Genomic DNA, 11393 nt, shown 5'->3' with positions numbered 1-11393 from the left:
CCCTTGCCTTTGGAGTCAAATTCATAAAATGCTCTTTGAACCCAAGGTCCATAAGTTTAGTGCCGATGTTTTCTTCCATGCAGTTTATTGTGTCAGGTCTTATGCTTAAGTCTTTGATCCATTTTGAATTAATTTTGGTACACGGTGACAGATAGCAGTACAGTTTCATTCTTTTGCACGTGGCTTTCCAATTCTGCCAGCACCATTTATTGAAGAGGCTACCTTTTCTCCATTGTATTTTTGCTTCTTTCTCAAAAATTATCTGTCCATATTTATGTGGTTTTATTTCTGGGTTCTCAATTCTATTCCATTGGTCTACGTGTCTGTTTTTCTGCCAATACCATGCTGTTTTGATTATTGTTGCCCTGTAGTACAAGCTGAAGTCATGGAGTGTGATACCTCCAGCATTGTTCTTTTTTCTTAAGATTGCTTTGGCTATTCGGGGCCTATTGTGGTTCCAAGCAAATCTGATTAATTTTTTTGTTCTATTTCTTTAAAAAATGCCATTGGGATTTTGATGGGGATTGCATTGAATCTGTATATTGCTTTGGGTAATATGGCCATTTTAACTATGTTGATTCTTCCAATCCATGAACGCAGAATGTCTTTCCATTTCTTTGAGTCTTCTTCAATTTCTTTTAAAAATGTCTTGTAGTTTTCAGCATATAGGTCTTTCACATCCTTGGTTAAGTTTATTCCTAGGTATTTTATTCTTTTTGCTGCAATTGCAAAAGGAATTGTTTTTTGCATTTCTTTTTCTGAGATTTCATTGATAGTATATAGGAATGCAATGGACTTTTGTACGTTGATTTTGTAGCCGGCAGCTTTACCATATTCGTTGATTATTTCTAATAGCTTTTTGGGGGAGTCTTTAGGGTTTTCTATATATAGCATCATGTCATCTGCAAAGAGTGATAATTTAACTTCTTCATTCCCAATTTGGATACCTTTCATTTCTTTCTCTTGCCTGATTGTTCTGGCAAGGACTTCCAACACTATGTTGAAAAGCAGAGGTGATAGGGGACAGCCCTGTCGTGTTCCTGAACATAGAGCAAAGGGCTTCAGTTTTTCACCATTAATTATGAGATTAGCTGAGGGTTTGTCATACATAGCCTTTATTAAGTACAAGTATTTTCCTTCTGTACCTATTTTATTAAGTGTTTTAATCATACATGGATGTTGTATCTTGTCAAATGCTTTTTCTGCATCAATTGATATAATCATATGATTTTTGTCCTTTATTTTGTTTATGTGATGTAGCACATTGATGGATTTGCAGATGTTGAACCATCTTTGTGCCCCTGGGATGAACCCTGCTTGGTTGTGATGGATAATCTTTTTAATGCATTGTTGCATTCAATTTGCTAGAATTTTGTTTTAGGATTTTTGCATCTGTATTCATCAGAGATATTGGTCTGTAGTTTTCTTTTTTGTGTTGTCCTTACCAGGTGTTGGTATCAGGGTAAAGTTGGCCACATGAAATGAGTTAGGGAGTACTGTCTCTTCTTCAATTTTTTGGAAGAGTTTGAGCAGGATTGGTATTAGATCCTCTTTGAAGGTTTGGTAGAATTCACTGGTGAAGCCATCTGGTCCCGGACTTTTGTTTTTGGGAAGGTTTTGGATGACTGGTTCAATTTCGTTACTGGTGATCGGTCTGTTTAGATTTTCCAGTTCTTCATGGTTCAGCCTAGGAAGGCTATATGTATGTATGTAAGAACTTGTCCATTTCTTCTAGGTTATTGGATTTGGTGGCATATAGTCTTTCATAGTATTCTCGGATGATCCTTTCTATTTGCACCCATGATAACTTCCCCTTTTTCATTTCTGATTTTGTTAATTAGTGTCTTCTCTCTTTTTATCTTAGTGAGTCTAGCATGTGTGTGTGATGACGATGATGGGGATGAAAGACAGTTAAATATTCATCCTTCATAGTGGGAGATCAATAAACTATGTTTAAAACAGGGGGGATATTTTAAGTGGCAATTTAAGCCTGATATGTGGAGGTAAATATGGAAAGAACCAGCTAAATTTGTTGAAAGTGGTTATCTGGGGAAGCAGGAAAAGCAGGTGGGGCGTGGCCCAGGAGCTGCAGTTTTTCTATACAGAGTTGTGGAACAACCGATTCTTAAACTGTGTGAACGCAAAACTGGTTTTTTAAAAAGAACTTAGTGGTGATAAAAAGTAAAACAAACAATATTGGTATCTTAGAAATTGCCAGACTTCACTGGTGCATAGGCTCAGTTCCTGGCTCAGCAAGTAAGTGGGTTAGGAGCCATTTGGTGCAGGGTTGAAGGAGAGCCTTTGTCATACCACTCACACATCCACAGTGTTTTGACCTACATTTGAACTACAGCTTATTTTCATTTTCTAGGGTGAATTTTCCAATTCGGGTTGAATTTCCTTGCTGCTTCTCAATTCTCCTGGGTCACACTTCTTACACACTTCCCCTCTCCTTACTGGCTGTCAGTTTAAGTTTGTTTAGAAAACACAAATTACGTGACATATTAAACTTGACAAACAATGAAAGAAAGACAAATCTACTGTTCCCTCTCCCCACAAACCACCTAATTTTTTCAGAATAAATTTTATACTGTCTACACCCCTATTTCTTGTGATTATTGAAAATGAAGATTAACTTACTTCTTTGAGAAAAACACATGCTGAGTCTTGGGACGTGCTTTCATAATATCTTACATAGTATGTAAATCAAGCCAGGATGTTCAGGTATCAGGGATTTTAGTTCTAGGTTTCAGCCCTACCTTAGTTAGGAGGAACTCGTCAACCTGATACCCACGTAGAAAACATTAGTCTTGGCAACTAATCACTGACTTACCGGTTGTTAAATACTGAGAAGGCCGTTTGTCAGGACATACTGGAAAAAAGAAGGACGATCTCTTTTGTCATAAAAGGTAGTCGATATTTTTCCATTTCAGCAATGATAACCCTTACAAGCATTATGTGATACTTAAGAAATAAGAGCCAATTTATCTTTGCTACACTGAAATTTTCCCACTACTTGGCTCCTCTGTGTTGAAAAGAAATGGTGGTATTTGTATCAACTGTCCAGGTGAGGTTTTGTAATTTGCTTAAAACAAAACCAAAGCCAAAACACTTACAGCCATCCTAATTTCAACAAAGGAGTCTTCAGAGTGCTTTTGAGTTCAGCTTGAGTTGTAATTCAGACACAATGCCCAGCAGATCTGCCTTTTCAGCTTGAAGGCACGCCACCTGGGTCTTTAGCTGTTCCATTTCCTGTTCTGCTACTGCCTTGGGGTCCCCAGTGGGGTCCTGGAAATGACGAGGAACAAAGCAAATTAACTAATCAAACTAAGAACCTGGCTTTCAAACTCAAGTGCTCCACACCCACTGGGAAGGCAGTTTTTCAACATCTTGGTCCCCTACCTATGCTTTACAACAGAATATTCCAGCTTGTCCTTGGCAATTTATTTGACATAACATTTTCATATCATTTTACTGTATTCAAATAATAGCAAATTAAAATAACCTCATGAAAGAAAGGCTTCCTCAGCATGCTGGAATAATCTGATATTATGAAAATAACCAACCAGACCTTGGCAATGGTAGACTTGCAAATTTTAGTCCAGAATATCAGAAAATAAGGATAAAATGCTGCCAAAATTCAACCTCTTGCTTTTTATTTTACTCCACAAGTGCACACCCACCCCCTCGCTCCCCATACCTGTCATGTCCACTTAGAAGCCAAAGCATCAAGGACATCACTTGGCACAGTAACAGCAAAACACAATGAAAGATCCAAAATTCTCCCAGGTATATAGTCTGGATACTATAATACTCTGGGTTGGTGCTTTAAGATGCTAAACTTAAGTCTGGTGAGAAATAAGCAAACTGAAAGTTCAGAGGCTGGTATGAAAGCTCAAAAAAAATTAAATTTCAGGCCCTATAAACATTAATATTTCACCAATACATCAAGTACGTGTTGTGTTCAGCCAGATGCAATCACTGCATACGACAAAGTCGGAAGAAAGACCCTGTTTAGAGGCAAGGTTTTACTTGGGAGCAGGGAGAACAGACTCGACTCCACACTCAGCTAATCAGTGTACGTGCTGCCATGAGCACATTCACTTAATGTCTTAGCCTCAGTTTACTTGAGTTAGAAAGAAAGACATGGCACACAGGGTCTCTGGTCTCTTCCAGCTCTGACCTTCTCGGCCTCTCTGATTTCCTCCTCAGGAAACCTTCACTACTCTTGAGGGCATGGCACCACCAGAAATATGTACACTTGAGATTGTCAGAGGAGGCAACACATCAGAAAACTGACATGCACCGCACACATACCCCTCTCTGTGACAGCTTTCCTAAGGGATGGTAACCAGGCCCAAAGGTTCGCAGTGGAACCAAAAAGTATCAGAAGGACATGTGCCTGGAACATAAACCAGCTCGTCCGTGAAATGTTAAAAACTGATGGATGGGTATTAGCTTGCAGCAGGGAGGTGCCCCTCCTACCATCGAGATCATGCTCTTCCTTCATTTGCAGCATTTCCTTGCTGGGAAACTAGCACAGGCCTTTGAGCAAAGCAACTCCTTGTGAAACGGAAGAGTCAGGTCTGCAAGGAAAGATTAAGAGCCTGTGCCATCTCTCTTAGTAATGACTCACACCAAAGAAACGTACATGTAAAGGAAGGAAAACATACAAGGAAAGGTACCACTGAGCCTGGAACCAGGAAGCAAACAGATGAAGGCAAGACTACATAGGATCATTAGGAATCTTCACATTTACCCACCTGATCTGTCAGAGAACATTTTATGGAATGGATTTTTCAAAACTACCTTGGCAGGAAGGTAGGAAATAGAGTTTTATTTTTTTAAAAAAGGAAGAGGCTTAGAGCTTTATTTGACTTTTCTGTCTCCTTATAAAAGAATGTTCCTGGAATGAAGTTTTAAACAAGTGTCTGAGGACCAGGGGTATAAGGCCGTGACACTAGAACCTCCGACTGTCAGGTTAATTTTCTTTTTCACAATTCTGAGCATCTCTTAAATGCCTTTGAGAAAATATGAATCTATTTGTTTGGCCATAGACACCTTGTACTCTAACACTTTAAATGTCTCTCTATTTTACCCCCGAGCGTCTGTTCACTGACTTCCTGGACTAGAACTCCCATGGTTTATTTTCTAGGATCTCAGCTCCAATTCCACCATTTGTCACACTGTCCTCACTTTTAGTCACTTACCATTGACTTTGTGAAACACAGCAACTTCTCTGTCTTTCTCTGTATTTAGATAATATCTCCATCCTACTGTCCTAGCAACGTGCCCAGTTGATATCCCATTCTATAATCCAAGAAGAAAAGCCTATCTAATGACCTTCGCCTAGCAGTCTGCATTAAAATTTAAAAACTACTCTGTAGAGACATTATATAAAGTATAATTCAGTGAAATCAAACAGAACCATTAATGCCTCTGCCTCACCCTGAGGATTGGAAGGCAGATCTCTAGAGGAAATTTCCAACTCTCTTCCCTGTATAGGACAAAACACTTGAGAAGCCCTGATGCTGAGGGGGGATTCCCCCCTGTGGGAACAGTGGCAAAGATGGGCCAGCATGAGTGAGACAAGTCCCAGGCCTTGAGAGCTTTACTAAGTGAGGAAGATGACCGCCTAACCTCAAAACCACCTAAAAACCACCTCAAGGGAGGCAAGGGGTCAGCCCGGGAGGCACAGTTTGGGGGGGAGAAGGCTGATGACCAAGGGTATTAAAGAGCCCCAAGTATCTCATTGTCGCAAATACCCAAGTCTTGTGTCCCAAGGACTCGTTTCTGAGTCCTGCTTGTAGCTCACTTCGACAGATCGCCTACACTGACACAAGCTGTCCACAGTTTCAACTTCTGATCTCAACTTCTTCCAATGCTGGGATCTGTAAGAAAACCTCCAGGCAGACAATCTCAAACTGCTTCTGGAAGCTTCCTTTTTGGCTTCAATGTGCTAGGTCCCAGCCGGCTGAAGCCAACTGTCAGTTCACCTCCCAAAAGCCAAGGGAGGAAAACCATATAAGACATTTTCTTCCAGAGAATAGAAAATTACTCATATGTCCCAGGTGTAATCATTTCTTCAGAGTATTACACCTCAAAAACATTCAGACAATGAGCGATTTCCCCCCCAAACGTGACTTAATGCTCTTCCAACTGGAAGACATGTTGAAGCATCAGATGTGGTAAGCCTTATCCACAGTGAAACATTTCCAACACTAACATAAATGTATTAAAGCTCAATGTTTCCATTGTCTCACGAGCACGAGTTGATGAGTAGATCACTGATACCAACTGATACTTTTCTAAACAACTTTTCATTCTTTAGATTATTCTATACCATCCCCTTTTCATTACTTTCTTTCCATTTTATTTCTCTGTTCACATTCTTTACCCATTCAAGGAATTAGAGATTATCAAAGTTCAAGGTAAAGTCTCAAGAAAGATCACTGATATCTGGAGTTACGTCCTCCCTGACTCAACCCAGTGCTCTGTCCTCCAAAGAGTTAAGATCCAGGTTTGGAAGAAAATGAACAGCAGTTGTGTCCATGTAAACAAATAATACCCAGTGAGCGCTAGCAACCAGGCAGAGGCTGCTCACGTGCTCTGCTTTGTTTTTCACTAACATCTTTGATACCCACTCTTGGCTGTGAGCATATTTCCCAGGTTCTTTGGGTCAATGAAAACACGGCAACCCTGTATAATCTTCTATCACAAGATGACATTTCTTAAACCATCTTTCAGAAGTAAATGTACAATGAAAAGTGATGAATCTATCTTAGACAGAGAGGAAGGACAAGGTCAACAAGTAACACTTCTGAGTAATAGATTTCTTAAAATGCAATTTTATATCACAGACACACACTAAAAACACACTTGGATGGTTCTAGGTAGAGGTCCTTCTGCACTGTCTGTAATGAATACAAAATGTTAGTTTATAACTGCAACATTCTTTTGACTATAATCAATACGGTCAAAGCTTTACAAATTTCTTTCCCCCAACAGTGATTATTCATGGCCCTTAAAACTGCAACCAATCTTCTCAGCAAGAACATTTCTTTCAAGGTAATGCAAAACATCTGTCTAACCTGAACCATGAAAGGTTTTGATCTAGAAGTCCAGACAAATAAGGTTCTACAAATAAGATACTACAAATATTAGTAAAATAAAATCACAGCCAATCAGTCTGCTCACCTGGAATGACATTTCTGTTTTCCCTTTTAGTTTTCCAAGTTCTTCCTTCAATTTTTCATTTTCACGACTCAAAGCCATTAGGCGTTCTTTGGCTTCTTTGCTCTGGATCTCAAATAACAGGCGTTCTTCTTTCTGTTTCTCTGTCCAGGCTGAAAGCTCCGCAAATCGTCCTTTCATAGCTTGGTTATTTAGCTTCATGGCTTCTGTATGGGGTTCAGAGTGAGGGTGTCACACACCAGGGGACTGAACCTGACTTCATGAATCTCACTGCCCCTCAGACCCCTTCACCAGGAGGCTCTGGATCTAAAGATGCCATGTTGGGCCTGGGCCTAAGGGTCAGCCAGAAGAAGACTGTAGCAAGATGAGGGGCTTTTGTTTTCAGACAGGACTAGCGGGTCTAAGGGTATTTCTAGTCCTCATAAGACTCAAGAAAATAAAATTGATTTGGTTACCTCCATATAGCACAAGTACCTGTGTATAACTACAAAGACTAACCAGATTCAAACACAGGTCCTGCCAAAAGCCATGGCTTGAGATATTAGAATGCTTCCTCTTAACAAAGTAATGATATTTAGGACTAACTCTACAATAATAGCAGCCTTCTTTCGTTCTGTTTCCTTTCAAATTAACTAAATGTCATTATGCCATTTCCCTGAGACACATACAATACTTTTTATTCTTACCTTCACCCAAAAGTAAACAATGAAAGCAGCTTTAGCCTTACTGAAAGCTTAATTCTGTGCTCTTTCTGCTCCTTGGGAACCAGACAGAGAGCAGGGAGTTCACCAACAAGCCTTATTACAAAGGGTATTATATTCAGGAAGGTCCAGGGTGAATGGAGAAACACGGGGGCCAGGTGTTGCTTACCTTTCAGCTGATGGTTCTCCATCAGCAGCTCCTTCATTTGCTGCAGCAGCTCCTCTGGGGTGAATGTGTCCAGGTTTGGGTGAGCCAGATTGGGGGGTCCATTTCCTGTGGTTTCGTTGGGGCTGTCCCCCTTTTCAGTTAGGCAGTTAAGCTGTTGGTGGGACACGGCAACAGATCCTATGGAAAAGTTACAAACAGAAAATATAGCTGTCCGTCCTCTGCAAGGGTTCCCCATGAATCACCCCAAATCCATTAGCAATTGCTAATATGTATTCCAAAAGTTGCCTACTTTCCCTCCCATCATATTTTGAATATTTTTTTGACTCTTTTAAACAAAGGCTATCCTAGCTCAGTGTGTATGTGTGTGCACTTGGATGCCTGTGCATATGGGTGTGTAAAGGGGTACAGTGAGGAGCTGGGAAATGGAGGAGGAAAAAACGGGCAAAAGGGCATCATGATGATCAGGAATCTTAGCAAGAGTCATTCAAGAGGATTTCCATATATATATATATATATGTATGTATGTATGTATGTATGTATGTATATATATGTGTATCTGTGGATATGGGCAAAGCATCAATAAGCTGATTTTCCCATGCACATCATTCCATTCGAGTCTCCATATTGTGGGTGAATTGCATGGTATGTTAAGTATATTTCAATAAGCTATTAATCTCCATATTTTATTTCTTGTATTTTTGGCTAAGAAGAAAGGGAGAACTAACACATTTCGGATGCTCACTATGTCCCGAATCACTGCATCAGACACGTCAGTTTCTAATCCTCATGGAAACTCAATTATATTTATTTTACAGGTGACAGAGCTGAGTTCACTGAGGTTTTATAGCTCTTCCAAGGTCACTTAAGAGGCACACCCAAGTAGCAAGGATGACTCCAAACCCAGACCTATAGGACATAAAGGGATGACTGAATATTTAGGCTTCAATATTGGATCATTTTGCAAAGCACACTAAAAAGACTAAGAAATCTCGCCTAGTTATTGCATGTTCTGAGACTGTTTTAAGCATACCATTAACCTCTAGCGGGGGCAAAGCCGACGTCAATAAGAGACAAGTGTATCCCAACTCCACCTCTGTAGGGCCTATCACCTGGGCAAACAGAACTCTCTTCTCATGACTGGCTACATGCTACAGGCAAACATTTTCTTTTACACATTTCATGAAGAAGATGATAAGCCTTTTCACGAAACCCTGCAGTCAGTGAAGACGAGGAGAGAGAAGTATACTCTCTGATGTCTCACTGTATCATCACGACTATGAGTGCTCTCCCAGTGCCCATACAAGAAAAGGCAACCAAACACACTAATGCAGGGTGGTACTTCCTCCCAATCCAACAGGAGGCGGCACCTGGGCTCTCTGGGGGTCCCCTGGAACCAAGAGAATGGCGACCTGCCTTTGGTATAAACGTACTTGTAGGAAATCAGAGATGGAGCTACTACTGATAGGACAGCAGGCCCCCAACAGTGTCACCTGTGTGACTTCTCCCTAGGACAGCTAGCACAAGGAAAGGCATTCTCATGAGATTCTTTAATGAAGATGGCAATGTTGGGAAGTAAAAAAACACTGATAAAGTACAATATTCAAGTGTGAGCCGTTGAAGTCACCAGTGTGCCCCATATCCCAATTCGTTTAGCAAAGAGGATACTGCTGACGTGTGCTCTCTGATAGTATCAGGGGACGAGAACGAACTGCTTTTGTTTTCCACAATAAAATAATCTGGATTATTTTGCATAAAATAATTTGGACAAAAATAATTTGAATAAAGCCAGTTTCTGGCTTTCTGTAAAATTCAGTTTTGTACAGAAATGATGTTGGTGCTAACATTTCATAAAAATGGGTTTTTACTTAGTATCGGTGTTCCCATCAATTTTGCAGAGGAATACTAAAATTCTAGGTAATAGACCTAAAGATAAAATCCTTGTAACGTGTATCATTTACTTCTGCACATTAAATTTCCTCAGGTATTCGGTGATTACACTAAACTTCGAAAAAGTAAATGGAAATATTTTACAGATTTTTTGAAAAAGTACCTAAGCAGGTATCCACAAATGTGTTTCGTTCCATTTTATTATATGCACACATTTCTCCTTAATAGTTTTTCCAAGAGAGGGGAAAGAGAAGGAAAGGAGAGGGGAGGAGAGAGGGAGGAAAGAAAACCACCCAGATATTTTTCCTCTTTGACTATCCTTTATGCCTCTACCAAGTCTTCAGACACACCACAAAGAAGTTAAACAGGTTCTAATTATTACATTGGTGCTTCTCACTTTTCCAGGTTGCCCAGATTTTATAAGGACACCAGGAAAAAAATAGGGTTATACTAAGGGAGACGGTAGAATAAACACTGGGTGCCAATAACCAGATGTGTGACCTCCAGATGTCACCTGACTTCTTGTGATGGTTAGCAAATGTGACTTATCTAGCAAATGGTCATTACAGTAGTTTTCAGCTCAAAAAGTGTTCTTAAGCTTCTAATAAGGTCACAGTCCAACCCATACCATTCAACACATGCACCCTAACAGCCTCAGGGCCATGCCACCCTCTCACACTAATAATATACATGCCTATCCTAGTTATAGTAAACCCTTTGCTATTCAGCACCGTTAGGAAAAATTATTTGGTAATGCAGATGTCACAGTAAATAAACAGTTAGCCTGTACGCTGAATATAAGTATGTAAATACCAAAATGATAAGCATGTAAATTAGTACCAAAATATTACTAACAGCAATTTAACTGACTTGTGGTGACTCAAAGAGAACTTTATGATTTTAGAATATTTCAAGGGGCCTCATTATGAATTATCACAGTACAGTGCATATGTGAAAAGTCTCTTGGTAGAATGCCACTTAGAAGAAGCTGAGTACTTACCCTGTTTTTGACAACACCTTGAGCTACTTTCAATGAAACAGAGATGTATTATACATCCTTGAACGCATCTTCAAAGGTTATGGAAATTGGCACTAAGCCATTTATTCCAAGGTTCTACCTGAGTCCAGATTTTTCCATAAAAGTCCAACTAATGTGGATCTGAAATGTGTCATTTACAAGCAAAGGTGATATTTAACTACAGAAGGCTGAATTAATTTAACACGGGATTAGTCAAGATTTCCCTGATGAGGAAGAAAGAAAGCTACATAGAAGGTCAAAAGATCAAAAGCAAAATCTCGGGGATTTTATTCCCAGATCCACTATTTGAATTCCCGATTATATATTTTTGTCATTCTTAACTCCAGAATGATAAATTCTGGAATTGCTTAACTACTTGTAGTTATAGCAATGGCTTGACTTTGTAGGCATGAGCTTAAATCTC

The 11393-nt window shown here is 39.8% G+C and overlaps 1 protein-coding gene across 1 annotated transcript; it reads right to left on the bottom strand.

The window, feature by feature from the left end:
- Window positions 1–1208: 1208 nt before the first annotated feature.
- LOC148759265 (optineurin-like) lies at window positions 1209–8349 on the bottom strand. The gene is made up of 3 exons (XM_088789380.1): window positions 8065–8349; window positions 7198–7400; window positions 1209–3288 (listed from the first exon to the last, which is right to left on the bottom strand). Exons 1-3 carry the CDS (start codon window positions 8297–8299, stop codon window positions 3145–3147), a joined length of 582 nt encoding a protein of 193 aa, XP_088645506.1. The 5' UTR covers window positions 8300–8349; the 3' UTR covers window positions 1209–3144.
- Between the last annotated feature and the right edge of the window lie 3044 nt (window positions 8350–11393).

Source organism: Rhinolophus sinicus, chromosome 1 (assembly GCF_057876585.1).
Source record: "Rhinolophus sinicus isolate RSI-liver-muscle chromosome 1, RSI-T2T, whole genome shotgun sequence".
In the NCBI taxonomy this organism is placed as follows: Eukaryota; Metazoa; Chordata; class Mammalia; order Chiroptera; family Rhinolophidae; genus Rhinolophus; species Rhinolophus sinicus.
This window is presented reverse-complemented; position numbering and strand designations above follow the sequence as displayed.

Coding starts and splice junctions, on each gene's coding strand:
- LOC148759265 (XM_088789380.1), bottom strand. CDS start 8,299: ATGGGGAACCCTTGCAGAGGACGGACAGCTATATTTTCTGTTTGTAAC. Junction 7,401..8,064: donor GGAGAACCATCAGCTGAAAG/GTAAGCAACACC, acceptor AACCCCATACAG/AAGCCATGAAGCTAAATAAC. Junction 3,289..7,197: donor AAACAGAAATGTCATTCCAG/GTGAGCAGACTG, acceptor CGTCATTTCCAG/GACCCCACTGGGGACCCCAA.